Source organism: Lithobates pipiens, unplaced genomic scaffold (genome assembly GCF_037356315.1).
Source record: "Lithobates pipiens isolate NorthernLeopardFrog02 unplaced genomic scaffold, aLitPip1_a1.2 Scaffold_25, whole genome shotgun sequence".
In the NCBI taxonomy this organism is placed as follows: Eukaryota; Metazoa; Chordata; class Amphibia; order Anura; family Ranidae; genus Lithobates; species Lithobates pipiens.
This window is the reverse complement of record NW_027507787.1, coordinates 9192386-9218011: the sequence shown is the minus strand read 5'-3', so window position 1 is coordinate 9218011 and position 25626 is coordinate 9192386. Positions and strand designations below refer to the sequence as shown.

At 44.7% G+C, this 25626-nt stretch overlaps 1 protein-coding gene across 2 annotated transcripts in view; it reads right to left on the bottom strand.

Moving 5' to 3' along the window:
• LOC143930085 (dual specificity protein phosphatase 13A-like) overlaps window positions 1–25626 on the bottom strand; it is a 190289-nt gene that overhangs the window by 4330 nt on the left and 160333 nt on the right. The window contains exon 1 of one of the 2 annotated variants that reach the window (XM_077454031.1): window positions 5934–6114. The exons of the other annotated variant lie outside the window; for it this stretch is intronic. Within the exon in view, the coding sequence (XP_077310157.1) occupies window positions 5934–6088 (155 nt within the window). The 5' untranslated portion in view covers window positions 6089–6114. Of the gene's footprint in view, window positions 1–5933; window positions 6115–25626 lie in introns of those variants that run through there. 2 annotated transcript variants of the gene reach the window in all.

Below are 25626 nucleotides of genomic sequence, written 5' to 3'. Positions count from 1 at the left end.
ACAAAGAAGACCAGAGGAAGAAGACATCCGTGATGGTACTGGAGAAAGATAACACGTTGGAGCTACAGCGGGGGACATTCTTCATTTTTAATAAAGGACTTGTCAAAAACCATCTTTTGTTTTTTTGTAACACTACACTGCTTTTGGGTGAATGGGTAGGGGCAAAATGTACCCCATACTCATTCACGTGGGGGGGGGAGGCGGGATTCGGGGGCTTCCAGATTCCGATAAGCTCCCCACCCACAGACCCCCAAAACCACCGCTCAGGGTTTTCGGGAAGAGGCCCTTGTCTCCATCAACATGGGGACTCTGCCCACCCCAAAGCAGGCTCGCTCCCCCCTCCTTTCCTGACCTGCCGGGCTGCATTGCATGCTCAGATAAGGGTCTGGTGTGGATCTTGGGGAGGACCCCATGCCGTTTTTTGGTGTGGGGTTTCCCTTTCAAGATCCTCAGAGCACAAGTCGGATCAGATCCCACTTGGATGCAACTTTCTTTCAAATCAATGGGCTGAAATTCTGATGCGTTAAGATGGCTCTCATAGGGAACCATTGACTTTGACATGTCAAAAGAAAAACTCTTGATGCGGCTTAATGCTATATACAGCGTTAAGTCACTTTTAGCCACGTCAGGTGTTTTTACAGCTGTAACGCCGGTCTTCAAAATGCTCTGGCCCTGTTTATTTTTTTTTTACAGCTTGAAAACGCCTATGCCACTTACAGCTCCTAAAACACAGTTAAGGCGGCACTGATAGGCACAGATAAGGCGGCACTGATGGGGACAGATAAGGCGGTACTGATGGGGACAGATAAGGCGGCACTGATGGCCACTGATAAGATGGCACTCATGGGTGGCACTGATAGGTGGCACTTATAGGTGGCACTGATGGTCACTGGTAGGTGGTACTGATGGGCACTGGTAGGTGGCACTGGGCAGCACTGTTGATGAGGCACTGTTTGTTTGCACTGATAGGTGGCACTGTGGGCACTGATAGGTGGAACTGTGGGCACTGATGGGTAGCGCAGGTGGGCACTGGTAGGTGGGACTGTTGTGTACTGCTAGGTGGCACAGGTGGGCACAGATGAGCTGGCGGCAGCTCTCCTTGATTGGAACCGATGTCCCTCTCACAGCCATCGGTAATCGGCTTTTCCTTTTTCTCCTCACGCTGTCAGCGTGAGGAGAAAAAATAGCTAAATACCGGCTCTGTTTACATCATATGATCAACTGTCTTAGGCTGAGAGCTGATCACATGGTAAGGGGTTGGGATCGACCCCTTACTCCTATCTGTGATCAGCCGAGTCTCATAGATCACAGAGCTCGCCGCACGCGCCCTGAAGGGGGTGTGCAGGCCACTCGGGCATGGGAGGACATCAATAGATGTATTCCCGGCAAAGTAGGTCGGCGCTGTAGCCGTCATTTGGCTATAGCGCGGATGTGAAGCAGTTAATCACTTCTCACCCTGCCTAATTTAAAATGAGGGCTGTGAGGGAGCACTACTCTCCTGGGTGGATGTAATATCACATCCTCCAGGTGCGCACCTCATGTGTGCCCTAGTGGGGCACAGAGGCACAATCTGTCACCTACTGTGTCCAGAAGACTGTTTTTTGTACTGTGTCATGTAACCAATCACAGAGATCACATGTCAACAGTCCAGAATGGCTTGTCATCCATAGCCATTAATTGTGTACTATTTTGATCTCTGTGATTGGTCACAGTGATCACATGGTACAGGGGCCAATCAAAGCGGGCCTATACCACGTGATAGCTGTAGTCAATCACAGCTATCACAATAGTACACAATGGTACGTGAGTGGGTGTTATTCAAAAAAATTATTGCTTATAACAGTGATCAGATTATCTCTGTAATAAGCAATTATAGTGAAAGAATTCTGATCACCTCCAAAGAGCAGTAAAGAGTCACTATCGTGACACTACACTACTCTGGTGACACTACACTACTCTGGTGACAATCACAGTCTGCTTAAACTAATAACACACAAAGAATTAAATGTTACCATGTTTTTATTGAACACACCATGTAAATATTCACCGTGCAGGTGGAAAAAGTATGTGAACCCCTAGACTAATGAGATCTCCAAGAGCTAATTGGAGTGAGGTGTCAGCCAACTGGAGTCCAATCAATAAGATGAGATTGGAGGTGTTGGTTACAGCTGCCCTGCCCTATAAAAAAAAACACACCATTTCTGGGTTTGCTTTTCACAAGAAGCATTGCCTGATGTGAATGATGCCTTGCACAAAAGAGCTCTCAGAAGACCTACGATTAAGAATCATTGACTTGCATAAAGCTGGAAAGGGTTATAAAAGTATCTCCAAAAGCCTTGCTGTTCATCAGTCCATGGTAAGACAAGTCTATAGATGGAGAAAGTTCAGCTCATCGCGGCCGTTAACCGTGTGATCGCTCCGTCAAATGACGGTACAGCGGAGGGAGAAAAGATCGGTGTCAGCAGCGCTGTGAGCTGCATCTGTAGTGCCCACATCGCTGCTCACCGAATTTAAAGGGTTTGTTATGCTTCCTTTTTTATTTTCGAAATAGGTTCCTTTAAGCTAGTGCATTGTTGGTTCACTTACCTTTTCCTTCGATTTCCCTTCTAAATGTTTTTTTTCTTTGTCTGAATTTCTTACTTCCTGTTTCTCCTCAGTAAACTTCACACCATCATCCGAGCAGTGTTTAGTCAGCCAGAACAGCTTACTGAGGAGGAACAGGAAGTGAGAAATTCAGACAAAGAAAACAAAGAAAAAACATTTAGAAGGGAAATCGAAGGAAAGGGTAAGTGAACCAACAATGCACTAGCTTAAAGGAACCTATTTAGAAAATAAAAAACGAACCTTTACAACCCCTTTAACCCCTCAATTCCCTGCCAATACTCTGCAATACCAGCCAATACTCTGCAATACCCACCAATACTCTGCAATACCCACAAATACTCTGCAATGCCAGCTAATACTCTGCAATACCCGCCAATACTCTGCAATACCCGCCAATACTCTGCAATACCTGCCAATACTCTGCAATACCAGCCAATACTCTGCAATACCTGCCAATACTCTGCAGTACCCGCCAATACTCTGCAGTACAATTCCAGCCAATACTCTGCAATACCCTGCCAATACTCTGCAATACCCTGCCATAAATTGCCATACCCGGATATACCCAGCCATACTCGGAGATACCCAGCCATACTCGGTGATACCCTGCAATACCCAGCCATACACATCCCCCCCCCCCCCCCCTCCCGCTGCCCTCCGGTGCTTCTACCGACTAGCCAATACGATCAAAGCCAGAATCTTTTATTTTTATTTTTTTATAATTTTTTTTTTTCAGGCTTCCCAGCTTAGAGGTGAGATGTGGGGTCTTATTGACCCCATATCTCACTGTAAAGAGGACCTGTCATGCCATATTCCTATTACAAGTGATCGAAAAATTTAATTTTTGGGGTAAAAAATGTCAAACTAAAATAAATAAAGTAAAATGAACAATAAGAATTTTTTTTTTTTAAAGCGCCCCTGTCCCCATGTGCTCGCATGCAGAAGCGAACGCATACGTAAGTCGCACCCACATATCAAAACGGTGTTCAAACCACACATGTGAGTTATCGCTGCGAACGTTAGAGCGAGAGCAATAATTCTAGCCCTAGACCTCATCTGTAACTCAAAACATGTAACCAGTAAAAACAATTTAATGCGTTGCCTATGGGTATTTTTGAGTAGCGACGTTTGGCGCCATTCCACGAGCGTGTGCAATTTTGAAGAGTGACATGTTAGGTATCTACTTACTCGGCGTAACTTCATCTTTCACATTATGCAAACAATTGGGCTAACTTTACTGTGTTTTTCTTCCAAAAAAAGCATTCGAAAAATTGCTGCGCAAATACCGTGTGAGAAAGTTGCAACGACCACCATTGTATTCTCCAGGGTGTTTGCTAAAAAAACATATATAATGTTTTGGGATTCTATGTAATTTTCTAGCAAATAAATGATGATTTTTACATGTAGGAGAGAAATGTCAGAATTGTCCTGGGTGCTCCAGAACGCCTGATGGTGCTCCCTGCATGTTAGGCCTCTGTATGTAGCCACGCTGTGTAAAAGTCTCACACATGTTGTATCGCTGTACTCGGGAGTAATAGCAGAATGTGTGTTGGGGTGTAATTTGTGGTATGCATATGCTGTGTGTGAGAAATAAACTGATAATATGACAATTTTGTGAAAAAAAAAAAAGTAAAAAAAATCTTGATTTTGCAAAGAATTGTGGGAAAAAATGACAACTTCAAAAAACTCATCATGCCTCTTACTAAATACCTTGGTATGTCTTATTTCCAAAAAGGGGTAATTTGGGGGGTATTTGTACTTTTCTGGCATGTTAGGGTCTCAAGAATTGAAATAGGCCGTCAGTACTTCAGATATGATCAATTTTCAGATATTGGCACCACAGCTTGTGGACTCTATAACTTTCACAAAGACCAAATAATATCCACCAATTTGTACTTATTTTTACCAAAGATATGTAGTAGTATAAATTTTGGCCAAAATTTATGAAGAAAAATTACTAATCTGCTAAATTTTATAACAGAAACGAAGAAAAATTCATTTTTTTACAGAATTTTCGGTCTTTTTTCTTTTATAGCACAAAAAATAAAAAAACGAGCAGTGATTAAATACCACCAAAAGAAAGCTCTATTTGTGTGAAAAAAAGGACAAAAATTTCATATAGGTCCAGTGTTGCATGACTGAGTAATTGTCATTCAAAATGTGAGAGCACTGAAAGCTGAAAATTGGTCTGGTTATTAAGGGTGTTTAAGTGCCCAGTGGTCAAGTGGTTAAGATCAGACCACTTTTTGTGATTCGGCACTGCGTCGTTTTAACTGACAATTGCGTGGTCATGCGACGTGGCTCCCAAACAAAATTGACATTCTTTTTTCCCCGCAAATAGCGCTTTCTTTTGGTGGTTTTTGATCACCCCTGTGGTTTTTATTTTTTGCGCTATGAACAAAAATAGAGCGACAATTTTGAAAAAAAACTCATTATTTTTTACTTTTTGTTATAATAAATATCTCCCAAAAATATATAAAAAAACTTTTTTTTCCCTCAGTTTCGGCCGATACGTATTCTTCTACATATTTTTGGTAAAAAAAAAATCGCAATTATTGATTGGTTTGCGCAAAAGTTATAGCTGATAGTTTTATGGCACTTTTATTAATAATTTTTATTTTTACTAGTAATGGCGGTGATCAGCGATTTTTATTGTGACTGCGACATTATGGCGGACACATCGGACATTTTTAACACATTTTTGGGACCATTGTCATTTATACAGCAATCAATGCTATACAAATGCATTGATTCCTGTGTAAATGACACTGGCAGTGAAGGGGTTAACCAGGGGGTGGCAGTGTAGGGGTTAAATGTTCCTAGGGGCATGTTACTAACTGTGGGGGGCTAGGCTTTGTGTTAGTGAACACTGATCTCTGCTCCAATCACATGGAGCAGAGATCAGTGTCACTTGTTGCTAGGCAGAACGGGGATATGCTGTTTACAACGGCATCTCCCCGTTCAGCCACCCCGTGAGACGATCGCGGGTACCAAAAGCCACCAGTCCTGCTTCAAAATTGAGTTGCTGAAAATGAATCATCTGCGAAAAAGCTTGTTCATGCATAATTTCTAATTATATATGTAGAAGGGATAGCTGTATCTGATAATTACATACATATGTTCTTCCTCTGGTTTGTGCCTTGCAGACCATCGTACCTCAGCATTAATTACAAGACAAGATCTGTCTTGCTAAAAATGAATAGACTCTTTCTTGTCTACAGTAATATAAAATACCTAAAATGCTTCCGGTAGCCAGTGACCATTTGATCTTTGCCTAGGCTTTAATATTAGGTTACATATTGATTTAGTCAAGATAACACAATACTCACAGATCTGCCAAGTATAAGTTGGGCCACACTTCATCCACGTGATGAGGAAAAGGATGTTTACTATCCAAGAGTCTCTGCAGCTCTGGGATTGTAGGACACACATCTGCTTGAGACTCCTCTTCCTTAGGCAGTGCTGTCTCTTCTTCTCCTGCCATATTATTACATGCAGGAAATAAATAGATGGCACTCTGTGTGACAGCAATACTGTGATTGCATGTGACAGGTGACAAGTCTGGTGCGTTAAAGATACACACTGCTCAGTACATGATCAAGCTTTTTTTTTTCAAGCTCTTCTAATAAAATAATATGGGCATGTCAAGCCAGGTATTATAAAATTATACCGCCCAACTTTTGAGGGACAATTTTAAAGGGGTAAAATTTGGCACATGTAGCGCACTCTGGCAAAAAGTGGGTGTGGTTAGTGAAAATTGAGCATGACCATATGGGTGTGGTTTAAAGATTTTACTGCAGCAGCTTTGATAATGACATCATCCGCTCGCCTTTCCGCCTCGACCAATCAGGGGAAGCCTTGTATTCATTCAGAAAATGCAAGGCTTCTCCTGAATAATGGAGTAGCATTGAGGCAGTTTAGTTCCAGTAGTAGACAGGAAGTTGCCCACGCTGCTGCGGAACACAACATTGCATATTGTGTGTAGCTGATGCTACTACAGTATAATACAGCTCACACAGCACCCACATCACTTAGTAATGGAAATAGCAAGGATCTCCCTCTATAGCCTCACTTCCCCACCAGTACAGACCTCCCCCCTCCACTCAGTACAGACCTCCTCCCTCCCCACCAGTACAGTCCCCCTTGTTCCCTTCCTGTACAGATTAAGGTAACCAGATTTTCATAATTAAATCTGGGAACACACTATACCCCCTTTTAATGGAGGTAGGGCAGGGGCAAAGTAGGGGTAGATCTAATAGCAGCAGGGGTCAAAAGGAAGCAAGCAGAAATCAGGAGTAAGTATCTCACAGAGCAAATGGGTTAGAGCAGATAGGGCTCAGGAGTAAGTACCCCACATTATGCATAGGTCACAAATGTGTAATGTACAGAATGCCAGGTCAGGAGTAGGTAACATATAATTTGCAAAAGTCAATGGTAAGTAATGCACAGAGTGTAGGGGTAAGGATTAAGTACCTCACAGAGTACAGAGGTCACATGTCTGTAATACACAGAGTGCAGGGGTCAGGGCCATCTTTAATTGATTGATTGGACCCTGGGCAAAACATTTCTTGGGCCCCCCCATGCAGTTTCACTCTCCACCTGCTCTGAGACATACAATAAATAGCAGCTAGACTCAAAATCAGTTTACTGAATCAGATCAGGCAGCTATTGCGATTTGGTTGCCAGAGGTTACAGTGTATCATTACCGCTCACTGACTGGTTGCTAGAGGTTACAGCACATGATTTCTGCTTGTTGATTGGTTTCTAGAGATTACTGTGGATAGGGCCTCACGGGGCCATGATATACATATTTATGCTGCCGGCCACTTCTATTTACATATGAATGCCAGAAATTTACATGTAAACACAGGGTCTGCAGGCGAGTCATCTGTACACAACAATAGGGCAGAGCTGGGCAGTGTTAGTAGCAGCACTTCACACTGAGATATCAGGACACAGCATGGGACTAAAACCTCAAGGGACGAAGGAATTTAAACCAGGATAGTTGGCAAGTATGAGGCAGATGCTTTGGGCCCCACAAGAATAAAAGGGCCCAGGGCAGCTGCCCCTTTTGCCCTGCCTTAAAAGCGGCCCTGGCAGGGGTCAGGAGTAAGTAACTCATCGAGTACAGGATCCAGCAGTCTATAATGCAGAGATCACAGGTAAGTAATGCACAGAGTGTAGGGGTACAAAAAAGGGGACCACTACCCCCACCTATAGCTGGCCATTACAGTAAGCAGCATTGGAGGGCACATAAGATAAAAACAAAGCCAAGGATAAATCCAAGGAAAAAAACAAGCTTACTTACAGACCAGCCCCCAGACAACCGAATCAACCTGTCTAACAGTATGCATTAAAAACAGGAGTTTAGTCTGCACGCATTTGCAAATTATGCGTAAGCTACAGAACCTCACCAAGGCACCCTCGTATCTGTAGTTCTTATCACTAACTAATGAGTAACCCCACAGTGGAGGCACATGCATTCTTATGGATAGGTGGAGTGTAGGTGTCAGGAGTAAATAACGCACAAGATGCAAAAGTCAGGCGTAAGTAACACACAGTGAGCAGACGTCAGGAATAAGTAATTAGTGCAAAGGTCTAATGTAAGTTAAGAGCAAATTCCTACTGAAGCAAAAGTTTCCCCCTCCTTCCAATACAATACCCCCCATTGTTATAGCTGTTAATATTTATTTTTGGAATTTCATTCTGCATAAAACATTTAACAGTGTAATTTCATGAAATAATTTATCAGGGCGTGTTTAGGACTTAGGGCCGGGACAGGGGAGGGGTTGGGCGGCGGAACTGGTGGCGAGTAACTCTTAAGGCCTGGCTAGTGGCTCAGAACTTGAAATTTTGAGCCCTGACTAAGCCAAAGTGCCTAAGATCAGTTTCAATAGCTTTGGTCTCGTAATTTGATCTGAGCATGCATGGCACTTTGTCCGATCGGAATTCTCTACAAATGATCAGATTTTTTAAGTCGGAAAATTTGAAATCCTGCTCTCAAATTTTTTCCATCGGAATTTCCGACGGAAAAAGTCCAATAGAGCCCACACACAATCGGATTTTCCGCCAATATAATCCGATCGGACCTTTTCCGTCGGAACGTCCGACCATGTGTACAAGGCATAAAAGAAATAAAACATAAAGGGTGGACCTAGCGTCAGAGACTGTAAATGTTTTCCTGCTATGTGCATGTATGTCGAGTGGTTTGTAAGTGCAACACTTGCAGATATTTATTTCCTCTCATAGTACCCTCTTGACATTACTTGACATTAGATTACATAAATTGTGTGCTCTTTCCTATTAATAAGATTGTAAACAAGTCCCATTGGTATCTGCCAGGTGGCAAGCCCTTAGAGTGACTCTGCTGATTTTTTAAAAAGACTGCCAATTTGCTTATTTAGGGTGCCAAAGTGAACATGCATCCTGATAACTTTCCCCCACCGCAGCAAGATGTACTTCCCCAGGCTACCTTGCTGCCTTCCCGCTCATTAGTAACCCTTCAGCCCCATACACACTATCAGTTTTTCTGATGAGTTTTTCCTTCAGATTTACCAAAACCATATAATATGAGGAGTTTCAATGTGTATGCAATCAGTCGGGCCCTTGCACTACATGAGTTTGGTAAATCTGAAGGAAAAAATCTGCAGAAAAACTGATAGTGTGTATGGGGCTTCACTCTTTTGCTGTAAGTGCTATTTTACATTTGCGTCTGGAGTGGAGTGTAAAAACAGACAGTTGTCCTTCCTGGGAAATTAACCAGTAATCGAATCAAAGTAATTGGGAGCAGAGGAACTACTGCAACCAGGATATAACATTAATCATAAGCATACAGATGCACACCAGTAAGGAAATAATACAAGCTTTATAAAAGAAAAGATTAATCACTTCAGCCCCAGAAGATTTTACTAATAGTACATACAGTTAGGTCCATATATATTTGGACACAGACACAATTTTAGTATTCACAAGTATTTACCAAAACATATTCAAGCTATAGTTATATAATGGATATGAGCTGAAAGTGCGCACTCTAATGCCGCGTACACATGACCGGACTGTTCGACGGATTAGGTCCGACGCACTTCCCGACGGACATTCGGCAGAGGTCCGACGGACTTTCCGAACAAGCTCACCTGCGTACACATGATCGCACGGACTTTCAAAATGGCAACAGACGAAAAGCAAGCTCTGGACTGCCACACTCTTCAGAAAACTACTTTCTTTTATTGAAAAATCACATCACAGCTCAACAAACACAACGAACAAGGAAAAATTGCTGATGTTTCGCACTAACTGTAGTGCTATGTACTATGTACTGTAGTGGCTATGATTAAGCACTACAGTTAGTGCGAAACGATCGGACTTTCCGACAGCAAAACCGTGGAATTTAGTTTCAAGGTTGTTGGCTCCAACTTGTCTTGCATACACAAGGTCACTCAAATGTTGGCCAACAATTACGAATGTAGTGACGTACTAGACGTACTACGTGGTTTTTCAGCTCTTTAGCACCAACCTTTGGGCTCCTTCTGCTAATTTCGTGTTAGTAGAAGTTTGTTGAGTGTTGATTCGCGCTTTTCTTTTTCGTTTTTTTTTTTTTGCGATATTATTATTTTTATTCTTGATATCACTTGAAAAAAAAAGCCTTGAAAATTTGTTTGCAATAACTCCATCAGTATCACCAGCAAAGCAGCTTCATTACTATCCCATTAAAGAAGAGAATTGTGTGATGGATTTCGAGATTTCATAATTTCATAATTTGCAAATGTTAATTCTTCATTACGAACGCTAGTTTACAAGATTTGAGAACCTGCTCTCAAACATCTGTGGCTGGAAATTCCGTCAGCAAATGTTCGATGGAGCATACACACGGTCAGACTTTCCGACAACAAGCTCACATCGAACATTTCCCATCGGAAACTCTGACCGTGTGTACGTGACATTACACTTAAATTTTTCCCCTGCAATCATTAAGGTGAGCTAAGTTCAGCCTTATGCTTCAAAATAAAAAAATGCAGAATTCAGAAATAAGGAAGTTAGGTTGTCCCTGAAGAACAGGGAGAAGCTGATTGTCTAGATTTGATTGGAATTTCTAAGCTTGGCAATCAGTTATACAGAAAATTAATAATGTCAAAGATAAAGTTATTTTTGTCAGGAGTGCACCGCTAAGGTACTGGACCCTGGGGCTGACTGCTGCGGATTGAACTCTGGGAGGTTCAGGAAGCAGGTGTACTGGAGCATCAACACAGATCCCATTGGGAGCTAGAGCATAGATTCCCCAGGGCGTGGAGTCTAATGCCGCGTACACACGAGCGGATTGTATGGCGTACTTAGTCCGTCGAAACACATTTCAGCGAACAATCCGCTCGTGTGTGGGCTTCAGCGGACTTTTTCAGCGTGCAGTCCGGGGTACTAAGAATTTCGTTTTTTTCGAAATTCTGTCCGTCGTACTTTGGTTTCAGCGGACAATACGGTCGTCAGTATGCTAGTTCGACGGACTAAGAATGGCGCATGCCCAGAAAGGATTTACACGGAGGAAGGGTGCTTTGCTGTGTCTTGGACTTCCTATTTCTAGTCCCGTCATACGTGCTGTACACGTCATAACGCAAGCTTTCGACGGACCGTTTGTGTATCCGTGTGTGGTCAAGTCCGTTCAGTGGAAAGTACGACGGACTGTCCGTCGGATTGTATGACGGACTAAGTACGCCATACAATCCGCTCGTGTGTACGCGGCATTAGAGCCAGCAGGTGTTCACCAGAGCCTCTAGTGGTGAGGATGGACTGCGCTGCAGTCTGGCTCCAGGTCGTGGCCCCCAGGGTCTCACAGCTCACACTCACGGTAGACTACAGGAGAAAGAGGAAGGAAGCAGTAGGCTGGAACAACAAGGATAGTAAAGGGATAAGCCAAGGTCGGGGCGACTAGCAGACAAGCATAAACATAGAACACGCCAAAGGCCAGGGTCACCAGAAGACAGTGATAATCAAGAACAGGCCAACTGGAATCAGACTTAGGAGAGACAGCAAATAGCACACGAAAGCTAAACACACAATGGTTGATCAGCAAGGTTGGCTTGCAATGCACAGGTTAACATAGTGTTCCTAATTGGAGGCTGAGGTGGAGCTATGCTGAGGGAAGATTATATAAGCAGCAAGGTGAGGGTGGCTTGCCTCTAAAGGTGAACACATGGAGGAGGGGTAAGCTGACAAAGATTATTGCATAACCATGACAATTTTACATATAATTAATAGAAACATTTTCATTTTTGACTGGAGAATAGGGATGGCCGAACGGTTCGCCCGGCGGTCGGTTCGCGGCGAATTTCGGCTGTTCGCGGTCCGCCCGTTCGGCGGACTATTGCCGCTGTTCGCCCGACGGACTTCCATGTTTACTGTGTAAAAGAACTTTGACCTATGATGACACATCCATCATGTGGTACAGGACAGCTAATTGAGACATTACAGCACATGGACACTTGGACATTCCCCCTAACCTATAAATAGACCCGATCCGGTGGCCATTTTACATTCTTTCGTATGTCACTATAGGGAGAGGTTGCTGTGTGGAGCAGGGAGAGACTGCAGTGACCCAAATCGCTAGCTATTAGGTCCACAAAAGTTCTCTTAAGGACTGGTATGGTATAGGTGTTAGGTGTAGTTCAGGATATAGGTTTGAGGCACTGCTATTCAAGTCATTGTTGCAGCAGCCTGTCTTTTGTCAGTGTAGAGAGAGGGACAGGACGCTGTGTGCAGCAGGGACAGTCAGTTTAATCATTAGCTGTTACTATTAGGTCCACAAAAGTCCTTTTCAGGACTGGTATGGTAAAGTTGTACAGGTTATAGTTTTGAGTGCTATTCAAGTTATTGTTGCAGCAGCCTGTGTTTTGTCAGTTTAAATAGGGACAGGCAGGAAGCTGTGTGTGGCAGTGAGGGACAGTCAGTTTAATCAGTAGCTGTTACTATTAGGTCTTTTCAGGACTGGTATGGTAATAGGGTTGTACACGTATAATATTCTTTCTTCCAAATATAGAAAGAATATTATACTTGACTGCTGCCCTTCTGCTGCAGTAGTCCTTTATGAGTATAGGGAGTGAGGTACAGTCTGCTAATCACAACCTACTAGTTGCACAAAGGTCCTTCTAAGGACTGGTAAGGTATAGCGTACTAGAGTATATAGGGTTGAGTGAGGTACAGTCTGCTAATCCTTAAGGACTGGTATAGGTCCACAATATATAGGGTTGAGGTGCACTACTGCTGACTGCTGTCCTATTCTGCAGCAGTCCTTTATCAGTATAGGGACTGAGGTACAGTCTGCTAATCACAACCTACTAGTTCCACAAAGGTCCTTATAAGGACTGGTAAGGTATAATGTACTACAGTATATAGGGTTGAGTGAGGTACAGTCTGCTAATCCTTAAGGACTGGTATAGGTCCACAATATATAGGGTTGAGGTGCACTACTGCTGACTGCTGCCCAATTCTGCAGCAGTCCTTTATCAGTATAGGGACTGAGGTACAGTCTGCTAATCACAACCTACTAGTTCCACAAAGGTCCTTATAAGGACTGGTAAGGTATAGTGTACTACAGTATATAGGGTTGAGTGAGGTACAGTCTGCTAATCCTTAAGGACTGGTATAGGTCCACAATATATAGGGTTGAGGTGCACTACTGCTGACTGCTGCCCAATTCTGCAGCAGTCCTTTATCAGTATAGGGACTGAGGTACAGTCTGCTAATCACAACCTACTAGTTCCACAAAGGTCCTTATAAGGACTGGTAAGGTATAGTGTACTACAGTATATAGGGTTGAGTGAGGTACAGTCTGCTAATCCTTAAGGACTGGTATAGGTCCACAATATATAGGGTTGAGGTGCACTACTGCTGACTGCTGCCCAATTCTGCAGCAGTCCTTTATCAGTATAGGGACTGAGGTACAGTCTGCTAATCACAAGCTACTAGTTCCACAAAGGTCCTTATAAGGACTGGTAAGGTATAGTGTACTACAGTATATAGGGTTGAGTGAGGTACAGTCTGCTAATCCTTAAGGACTGGTATAGGTCCACAATATATAGGGTTGAGGTGCACTACTGCTGACTGCTGCCCTATTCTGCAGCAGTCCTTTATCAGTATAGGGACTGAGAGTTTTGTCACAGGGTCATTTAAAAAATGACAGGCAGAGGAAGAGGCAGGCCCTTCCGCAGGGGTGGTAGGGGTAGGGCAGGAGCAACAGGCTTGAGCCAAAGTGGGAAGTTGCAGAAGGTGCGTTCAATTACTTTAAAGGACGCACCAGACTTGGTTAAGTGGCTCACTCAGCCTTACTCTTCTGCACCCCCCCTCATCCTCTCGATCTGCACCCTCTTCTTCACTTTCTGCTATTTGCACCCCCAAAGACACTACCACCAACAACACCACCACCACTACCACATACCTTCCACTTGAGTCACAGGAATTATTTTCCGATCCATATCAAGACATTTCTGATGCTCAGCCACTCTTGGCATTGGATCAGGAAGAGGAGGTAGCAAGAACCGCCACTCAGCAGTCTGACGACAGTACCCAGATCAGCCCAAGGAGGAGGTTGGTCCCCGGTGTTGCTGCCTACTCCGAGATCTCTACTTATAGCGGTGGGGAAGGTGACATCGATGATGACGTGTCTAGTGATGTCACGTGGGTGCCCACAAGAGAGGAAGAGGAGGGGAGTTCAGAGGGAGATATGGACCAGCAGATAGGGAGGAGAAGCAGGAATAACTTACATTGCACAGGAGGGACAAAGCAGACTGCTAATGTATCAGGAGCGAGTCATCGACCATGTACGGTCACATCTGGCGCTCCCAGGACGCCGGCACATGGCTCCGCAGTGTGGGCTTTTTTTAACGTGTCCGCTGCTGACAATAGTGTTGCCATCTGCAATCTTTGCAGTCAACGCATTCGTTGCGGTAACCCCAACACTCCCCTAGGGACGACCGCCTTAAGAAGGCACATGAGCAGCCATCACCGAGCCCAGTGGGAGCAACGGAACACACAAAGCCACACTCCAGGCTCTCACTGTCCTGCCTCGTCTTCTACTTCTTCTCCTCTCTCCTCACAATTGTCCTCCACTCCACCTTCCATCACGCCAAGCTCACGTTTTTCTGCAAAAAGGCAGGCTTCCGTGGGCCTAATGTTCAAGCGTAAAAAAATTATGACGCCGGATAACCCTCTTGCCCAACAGTTGACGGCTGGCTTGTCAGAACTGATAGCCCGCCAACTATTGCCATATAAACTGGTGGACTCGGAGGCCTTTCGTAAATTTGTGGCCATTGGAACACCACAATGGAAGGTCCCAGGAAGGAAGTATTTCTCATAGAAGGGCACCCCAGAGCTATATGGCCATGTTCAGTGGCAAGTGGCTCAGTTTGACAGTTGGTAATGTGGTGTGTGACAACGGTGCCAATCTGCTTAGCGCATTGAAACAGGGCAAAATCACGCACGTGCCATGCATGGCACACGTCTTAAACTTGGTCGTGCAGCGATTCGTTGTCAAATACCCTGGGGTCCAGGACATCTTGCGGCAGGCAAGGAAAATCTCGGCCCATTTCAGAAGATCTTATACGGCCATGGCTCGCCTTGCTGACATTCAGCGGCGACACAATCTGCCGGTCAGACCTCTTATTTGCGATTGCCCGACGCGATGGAACTCAACCTTCTATATGCTTGATAGGCTGCTCCAGCAGAAACGTGCAGTTAACGTCTACCTGTATGAACTCTGCGGCAGAACAGGTTCTGGGGAGCTGGGTTTTTTTTCACCGCGCCAGTGGCTGCTCATGCGCGACGCATGCAGACTTCTGCGGCCATTTGAGGAGATCACCAAACTGGTCAGTTGCAGCCATGGCGCCATCAGTGACATGGTACCTTATGCCTTCTTTATGGAGCGTGCATTGCGTCGTGTCATTGATCAAGCTGTGGAGGAGCAGGAGCGGGAAGATGAGGAAGTCGCAATGCTGGATGAATTCCCGGGGGGGCTACTCTATCTGAGACAAGTGAACAACAGGAGTCTGAAGAGGAGTCAGAGGAGGATGGTGCCGGGGCGGATGAGGAGGAGCAAGAAGAGCATGCTTTAAACCTTTCTGGGATCCCTGTTGTTGTGCGTGGATGGGGAGAGGAGAATGAAGAGTACGACATTATCCTGGATGATGAGCAGGAGCCAGGCCACCACACCGCTTCCACTTTAGTGAAAATGGGGGCCTTCATGCTCCAGTGTTTTAATAGGGACCCCCGTATAAAAAGCATAAGGGTCAAGGACCAGTACTAGGTGGCAACGTACTTAGACCCCCAGTACAAACACAAAATGGCAGAAATGTTACCGCCGTCACAGAGGGCTTTCAGAATGGAGCACTTCCAGGCCTTGCTTCGAGAAATGCTGCATTCTGCTTTTGCGTGCGCTGGCAGAGGAGCAATTCCCATTCACAGAGAAGGAGTTGCGGGTACCAATCCAACAGCGCCTGCAAGAAGAGGCCGGTTTGAAGATGTGTTGGTGACTTCTGATATGAGGTCATTCTTTCAGCCGACCCATCGACAGGTGTCATCCGGATCCAGCATCAGGGAAAGCCTAGACCGTCAGGTGTCCGACTACATTGGGTTAACGGCCGATGTGGACGCTCTGAGGAGTGATGAACCCCTGGACTACTGAGTGGGCAGGCTTGACCTCTGGCCAGAGCTTGCCCAATTTGCAATCGAACTGTTGGCTTGCCCCTCGTCCAGTGTCCTGTCCGAAAGGACGATCTGCGCAGCAGGGGGGATCGTGACCGATAAGCGTACTCGCCTAGCTCACGACAGTGTTAACTACCTCACATTTCTAAAAATGAATGAGGCATGGATCTCGGAGGAATACAACACATGTGACCAGTAAGTAGACCATGTATATGTCTATAAACAATTTTTTTAATCGAGCACACAGACCTTCTTTCTTCATTTGGCTCACTTCCTTGTCCAAAAAAAGCACACCGTACTATATGCCCGTACCCTCCTCTCTGAAGAGGTTGAGTGGTGTCATATTTCTACTGGGGCTGCTTATTATGAGGGGCTCCCACCATCCCTGTGCTGTGCTGACTTCCTCCTGGGGCTGCTTATTATGAGGGGCTCCCACCATCCCTGTGCTATGCTGACATCCTCCTGGGGCTGCTTATTATGAGGGGCTCCCACCATCCCTGTGCTGTGCTGACTTCCTCCTGGGACTGTACCTCTGCTGTGCATATTATGAGGGGCTCCCACCATCCCTGTGCTATGCTCATTGTGAGGGTCTCCCACCATCCCTGTGCTATGCTCATTATGAGGGGCTCCCACCATCCCTGTGCTGTGCTGACTTCCTCCTGGGGCTGCTTATTATGGGGGGCTCCCACCATCCCTGTGCTGTTCTGACTTCCTCCTGGGGCTGTACCTCTGCTGTGCATATTATGAGGGGCTCCCACCTTCCCTGTGCTATGCTCATTATGAGGGGCTCCCACCTTCCCTGTGCTGTGCTGACTTCCTCCTGGGGCTGCTTATTATGAGGGGCTCCCACCATCCCTGTGCTATGCTGACATCCTCCTGAGGCTGCTTATTATGAGGGGCTCCCACCATCCCTGTGCTGTGCTGACTTCATCCTGGGGCTGTACCTCTGCTGTGCATATTATGAGGGGCTCCCACCATCCCTGTGCTATGCTCATTGTGAGGGGCTCCCACCATCCCTGTGCAATGTTGTCTTCCTCCTGGGGCTGCTTACGGTGCAGGTGTCAGTGCTGTATATCACGGTGCTGGTGTCAGTGCTGTATATCACGGTGCTGGTGTCAGTGCTGCATGTCACGCTGCTGATGTCAGTGCTCTCTATCACGGTGCTGGTGTCAGATCACTCTATCACGGTGCAGGTGTCATTGCTGTATGTCACGCTGCTGATGTCAGTGCTCTCTATCACGGTGCAGGTGTCATTGTTGTATGTCACGCTGCAGGTGTCAGTGCTGTATATCACGGTGCTGGTGTCAGTGCTGTATATCACGGTGCTGGTGTCAGTGCTTTATGTCACGCTGCTGATGTCAGTGCTCTCTATCACGGTGCTGGTGTCAGATCACTCTATCACCATGCAGGTGTCATTGCTGTATGCCACGCTGCTGGTGATCATCTCCTGCACCCTCTTCTTTGCCAACCCTGACCGTCCCTCTCCTCCATTGCCTTCATGCGCTCCACAGTCCTGAATTGTCACAATTTCACATATAAAAAAAGAATGCTTGTAGTTGTCGATCCCAGATTCACCTCATACATGTGTTATGTCATTGGCCACGTGATGGGACTATGTTTGCACAGCTAGTAATTATTTTGTGGCTGCAAATTTGACCTGTAGGTTTGCAAAGTTCGCCTCCCATTGAAGTCAATGGGGCCCGCCGCGAACGTTACGGTTCGCGAACTATCGGCCGTGTTCGCGGTCCGCGTTCGCGAAACGTCCCGTCGGAAGTTCGTCCATCACTACTGGAGAATACACTTTAAGAATAGCCACCCCCCCCTTTTCAAAGGTGCACTCCTCTGGGCTCCTCCTGCTAATGTTGTTTTTGGTGAGCATTGATTCTGTGTATGCGTGGACTTTTTGGCCGAAAATTTGAGAGCCTGCTAGCCAACATTTGTTGCCAGAAAATCCGACAACAAATATTCGATGGACCATACACATGGTCAGACTTTCTGCCAACAAGCTCACATCCAACATTGACGATCATGAGTACGGGGCATAAGTGTGGTATTTGCATTTGGAATCTATTGCTGTGAACCTACATCATGCATTCAAAGGAGCTGTCCATGGAAGTGAAACAGGCCATTGTAAGGATTGCCAAACAAAACAAATCCATCAGAGAGATAGCAGCAACATTAGGAGTGGTCAAATCAATAGTTTGGTACATTCGGAGGAAAGAAGAATACAAAAAACAGGGAGAAGGTGCGCCAGACTAAGTGCAGTATAAACGATAAAGTATTTATTAAAATAAAAAACATACGGCCAAATGGCTACTCACAAAGGTCAGAGTGATTTAGGCATGTAAATTAGATAGGGATGTATCCATGTCTCAATCCGGTCCACGGGGTTTGCAGAGCTGATGGAGTATAAAAGCAGACAGGGGGGACGACAATAGGCTTGCCTCTGTGTTCCAAAAGCTGATTTGGAGCAGCACCTCTGTATTTCTAATAGTTTTCATCGGTTTCCAGCTTTGTTAAGCGTCCGGATGGTCGGATGGCCGGAACCGGAAGTGCGTTCCAGCGTGGAACGCAAGCTCTGGGATCCGGAAGTGACGCGTGGGCCAATCAGAAGACGCGTTTCACAACTTCAGTTGTTTCCTCAGTTCTCTGGAGGAAAGAAGAATGCACTGGTGAGCTCAGCAACATAAAAAGACTTGGAAGTCCACGGAAGACAACAGTGGTGTATGATCCCAGGATCCTCTCTATGATAAAGAAAAACCCATTCACAACATCCAGACAAGTGAAGGACACTCTCCAGGAGGTGGGCGTATCATTGTCAAAGTCTACAATCAAGAGAAGACTTCACTAGAACAAATACAGAGGGTTCCCCACAAGGTGCAAACCATTCATAAGCCTGAAGAATAGAAAAAACTGATTAGACTTTGCCAAAAAACATCCAAAAAAAGCCAGACCAATTCTGGAAAAGTGTTCTTTGGACGGATGAAACTAAGATAAATTTGTACCAGAATTACGGGAAGAAAAAAGTGTGGAGAAGGCTTGGAACAACTCATGATCCAAAGCACACAACGTCATCTGTAAAACATGGTGGAGGCAGTGTAATGACATGGGCATGCATGGCTTCCAGTGGCACTGGATCATTGTTGTTTATTGATGATGTGACAGAAGACAGAAGCAGCTTGATGAATTCTGCAGTGTTTAGCGATATACTGTTAGCCCAGATTCAGCCAAATGCAGCAACTTTGATTGGGTGGTGCTTCACAGTACAGATGGACGATGATCCAAAACACACTGCAAAAGCAACCCAGTAGTTTTTGAAGGAAAAGAAGTGGAATATTTTGTAATGGCCAAGTCAATCACCTGAGCTCAACTCAATTCAGCATGCATTTCACTTACTAAAGGCAGAAATACTCACACACAAAGAATAACTGAAGACAGCTGTAGTTAGAGCCTGCCAAAGCATCAGAAAGGAGGAAACACAGTCTTTGGTAATGTCCATGGGTTCCAGACTTTCAGGCAGTTATTGCTAGTAAAAGATTCTCCAAAAAATATTAATAATGAACATTTTATTTATGATTATATTAATTTGTCCAATTACATTTGAGCCCCTGAAAATGGGAGGACTGTGTAAAAAGATGGTTGCAGTTCCTAAAATTTGTACTTGATATGTATGTTCAACCCCTTGAATTAAAGCTGAAAGTCTGCACTTCAAATTCATTTGGATTGTTTCATTTTAATTTTATTCTGGTGGCATACAGAGCCAAATGTATGAAAATCGTGCCTGTGTCCAAATATATATGGACCTAACTGTATATCCAATGAACAAATAGATATTATCAACAAAGGGCTTGATAACAGTTATGGTGGAATTGTGCACATATACCTGGTGTGAGAAGTTGAGGATTTTGGTGGTCATTGGTAGTGCAAAAAAATTCACAAATGAAAGTCTTCCCACGCAAGGGTACAAACAAACAATATTCAGCCTTGTGGCTTTCTTTGCAGATTTTTTAACCACTTCTGGACCGGCTCGCGCCGATATACGTCGCCACTTTGAAGAGGGATATTGATGTTATGGCAGCAGCTGGCTACCATAAACCCAGTATCCTCCTCTTCAGTGAGCGCTCCTTTTTTAGATAAAAGTGGTCTCTGTGGCGGATTCGCTGTAAGATCACTTTTATTGGTGGCGGGGGAGGGGGCCCCGCCTCCGCTCTCTGGTGCCCTCCGCCGCTTACCGGAGCCATCGGTAGCAGCGCAAGTGATTGGCTCCTCTCCCTGGCTTGGTATGGAAACGAGTAAGGGGAAGATGATCCCCACCCGTCTCTATACCATTGCATTGTGGAAGCGACGTAAAAACGTAATTTCCGCCCATAACTCTTAAAGCGATATTTTTTAAACATTGACATTTAATTTTTTTTTCATTGCATTTTAGTGTAAATATGAGATCTGAGGTCTTTTTGACCCCAGATCTCCTATTTAAAAGGTCCTGTCATGGTTTTTTTCTATTACAAGGGATGTTTACATTCATTGTAATAGCAATAAAAGTGACACCGATTTTCCTTTAACAAGAACAATAAAAAAAAAAAAAAAAAAAAGGTAAAATATATAAGAAAAAATACATTTTAAATGCACCTGTCCTGCCGAGCACGCGTGCAGAAGCGAACGCTTACGTGAGCAGCGCCCGCATATGAAAACGGTGTTCAAAGCACACAAGTGAAGTATCGCCGATATCGGCAGAGCGAGAGCAATAATTCTAGCCTCAGACCCCCTCTATAACTCAAAACATGCAACCTGTAGAATGTTTTTAAACGTCGCCTATGGAGATTTTTAAAGGTAAAAGTTTGTCACCATTCCACGAGCGGGCGCAATTTTGAAGCGTGACATGTTGGGTATCAATTTACTCGACATAACATTATCTTTCATAACATAAAAAAATAAATTGGGCTAACTTTACTGTTGTCTTATTTTCTAATTGAAAAAAGTGTATTTTTCCCCAAAAAAGTGCGCTTGTAAGACCACTGCGCAAATACTGTGTAACAGAAAGTATTGCAACAACCACCATTTTATTCTCTAAGCAGTTATCAAAAATATATATATAATGTTTGGGGGTTTTAAGAAATTTTCTAGCAAGGAAACCTGTTTTTAACTTGTAAACACCAAATCTCAGAAAGAGGCTTGTTCAATAAGTGGTAACAAACAGAATGTTACCAGCAAAGGCATGTACAAATTCATTAGTATAGACAATATCAAGAATCGCATTACACACAAACAGTTCTGGAGAACTCAAAGTTCACAACAGGTGAACAAATAACAACAAGGCTAAAGGCTTAACCCAGAGGAAAAAAGATGCCCAAACCAAGGCCTGTCCAAAGCAAGAGAAAGGTATTGTAGCCATACCAGCTCCCTAAACAAAGGTTCAAGGAGAAAATATCTCCTCCTAGGCCGTCCATGGCTGCCACACCTTGTTGAACTTCTTAGGGCAATTCCTGTTGATGTAGGTCAATTTGTACATAGGAAGGACAGCATTAATAGATTTTTCGTATGAACCTACAGAGGGGAAGAGGGGAAGAATGATTTCCTACTTAGCATAATAGAAGACTTAGGCAAGCAACAATTTGGTGCATCTAGGCCTCTGCTCTTCATCTTGAATTCCCAACAGAGCTAGTTCCAGGAGAGACCGGGAGAGTCAGCTAAAGGCGACAGTTACTGAGTTACACTACCTTCTCCCAAAATCGATGGACAGCTCCAGAACATATGGGTATACGTGCCTACACCGTTACCACATCTGGGGCATTCCTGTGACCTCTGGGGGTAAATCAATAACCTGGTACTATCTTCAAAGTAGTCCTCCCTATCTAAGGTGGAAGGTTGGCTTTCCCTTGTCCCAGAGCCTACCAACCTTAGGAGAGTCCACACTCAGCAAAGCTAGATAGAGAGCAGACAACAGTTTAGATAACGATTCCTGAGCTAGCAGTTCTTCTATGGGATCCAGAGCAAAGCTCAGGGAGGCCGAGAACTGGGCTCTAGCTGCATGACGCAGTTGTAAGTATCGAAATACATCCAACTACCTTATTGAAATTTGTCCTTACGGTCAGGGAAGGGAAGCAGGACTCCTGCAGAGAATATGTCTCTATACTGGGCCCATACCTGAGGGACAGGTATAGAGTGAAACCGTCAGAGGTTAGGATTTCTCCACAGTGGGCAAAAAGGGGACCACCTATTGGGGTGCATAAATCTGCACCTAGCCATTGCCCAGATCCTGACTGTTGTTCTAGTAGGATGCAGGAGATCAGAGTAGACTCTTTGCAGCTTTACTGCTCAGGCCTCATGCCTAGGTACTCCAGATAATCTAACACACAGTCCCAGTGCTTGTGCACAAAATGCTGTACATCTGTCAGCTTGGCTTCTTATCCTGCAGCTCACAGCTGCTACATCCCTCACAGGCTCAGATCTTTGTCTGTCCTGATATGGACAGTACAATGCAAGGTGCACCTCTCACTGCTCCCTTCACACACTGATCCCCTTGGTAGGGTGGGGCACGACCTCTACTTTTGATTCTAACATAAAGCCAACACACACCTATGCCATTAATGTCCTTGTTTCCTCCAAAATCTGGCCCAGACTGCCTTTTTAACCATTTCCCTACCCGCCCATTGTCATATGATGTCAGCAGATGGGATCTCCCATCCTGGGAGGGCGTCATATGACATCCTTGGCTTCCTGGTGGTATAGGGGGCGTGTGCGTGTGCTGGCCGCATCACTGAGGAGTCGGGCGATTGCTTGTTACAGAGCAGGAACGTGGAACTGTGTGTTTGAATACACAGATCCACGTCCTGCCAGGGGAGAGGAGACAGATCGTGTGTTCCTAGTATATAGGAACACCGATCGGTCTCCTCCCCAAGTCAGTCCCATCCCACCACAGTTAGAATCACTCCCTAGGTAACACAGTTAACTGCTTGATTGCCCCCTCGTGTTAACTCCTTCCCTGCCAGTGACATTTATACAGTAATAAGTGCATTTTTATAGCACTGATTTCTGTATAAATGTGAATGGTCCCAAAATAGTGGCAAAAGTGTCCGATATATCCGCTGCAATGTCACAGTCGCGATAAAAATCACAGATTGCTGCCATTACTAGTTAAAAAAAAAAATAATAAAAATGCCAAAAATCTATCCCCTATTTTGTAGGCGCTATAACTTTTTGCGCAAACCAATCAATTTACACTTATTGTGATTTTGTTTTGTTTTTTTACCAAAAATATGTAGAAGAATACATAACGGCCTAAACTGTAAAAAAAAAAAAGTTTTTGGTTTTTTTTAATTGGGATATTTATTATAGCAAAAAGCTAAAAATTGTGTTTTTTTTCAAACGTATCGCTCTTCATTTGTTTATAGAACAAAAAATAAAAACCGCAGAGGTGATCAATGTAGTAATTAATAGAGATACCTCCAGAATGTTGCAGCAAAATCCAGTTGCAGGGGCCCCCACTCCCCTCACACTGTACAGATCGGTACAGAGAGGGGAGGGAGGAACCAGCATCATGACATGACGCCGGTTTGTTTACAAGTGATCGCTCCGTCATTTGACAGAGCGATCACATGGTAAACGGACGCTACCAGCAGCTGTTTACCACGATCCGTGATGCGCCAGGTCTTCCGGACCCGACAGTCACGGATGTTTGCGGGAACGCGACCCAGTGGGCACGCCAGAGCAAAATTCTGGGAGGGCGTCCGTTTAAAAAAAATGAAGAACTTGGTCAAATGTATTTTGCTCTCTTAGCCCTTGTACACACGGTCGGAGATTCCGGCAACCAAATCCGACGGATTTTGTCCGACGGATTTTGTCTGAAACTGTTGCATACACACGGTCGGACAAAGTTGTTGGAAAATCCGATTGTACAATACGTGATGCCGTTATTTCGTTAGGACGGGACTATGTTCAGGCTAGTAGCCAATAGCTTTGGTCTAGGAATTTGATCTGAGCATGCATGGCACTTTGTCCTACACATGATCGGAGTATGTCCGATCGGAGCATTTTGTCAAAAAATTTTACCGCCAAGTTGGAAAAGTTGCTCCGTCGGATATTCCGACGGAAACAGTCCGATGGAGACCACACACAGTTGGAATATCTGACAAAACGGTCCGATAGGACACATTCCGTCGGAATCTCCGATCGTGTGTACAAGGGCTTACTATCACAATAAACAGGTTCACTTACCGATATACTGGATGGTGACCACTACTTACATATAGGGTTGCCACCTTTTCTTCAAGTCAAACCTGAACACTTTATCGGCGCACAACAATTATTATTTTTTTGTATAAACTATACATATATTTTGTTATTAAATAACATTTCTAATCATATGACATTAATAACAAGAGTTCCCCTTTTACATCTGAACTTGCAGAGTTCCCTTTCACTGTAAGGGAGAACTCTGGGGACTCTAACATAAGGGATGCTCTGGGAACCCTGATTTAAGGGGGAACACTAAGAACTCTGATGTAAGGAGAGGACTTTGATGTAAGAGGGAACACTGTGCCCTTTGGTCTAAAGGGGAACTCTGATGTAAGGGGTGCTCTGAGAACCCTGATTTACCTTAGTGTACTCTCTCAGAGGCAGGAGAGAGAAGGGGGGAGACTTCAATCACAGACAGGGATGGATGGTGAGATCACTCACCCCTTGGCAGTCAGCAACTCTCAGCCAGATGTATCTGAGGCTGCTGGACTTCTAATTAAGGGAGTAAAAGGGTACAGATCAAGCCCTCTCTCCTCTCCTGTCTGTGTGTGTGTTTGGGGGGAGGGGGGTTTGCTGGCTTTAGGCAGTGTGAAAGAGGGTGTAACAGACACTCTCAGCTTAGATAACTGCAGCTAGTAACCCTGCTGGGAAGCTCAAGCCATAGTCCAGTCTGAATAATGTGTCTGGGTTTCAGGCAGTCTGAAACCTGGATGCATGCTTCCAAACCCGAACTGTCCGGGTGAATCCTGGACAGGTGGCAACCCTACTTACATACAGTAGCACAGGCCTAGCTATCTGGCACTGTGCATGTGAGACAATAAGAACAGGACAGAGGTATGTCTTTCACAAGGACTTAGATCATACCCAAAAAGAAGCTTTGGGCAGCTGCAGTTAAACTATTTGAACAGAAATATGTGCCCAATAGTCTCTACTTCTGGTCTGAGTGAAATACAGCAGCACAACAGCAGCTCCTGTGTGTGTGTGCGTAAGATCATGCGGCTCAGTTCTGTGTCTACTTCCTGGAAACTCTCGGTCTCTTTTTCTCTCTCTATGTATATATATGTGTATATATATATATATATATATATATATATATATATA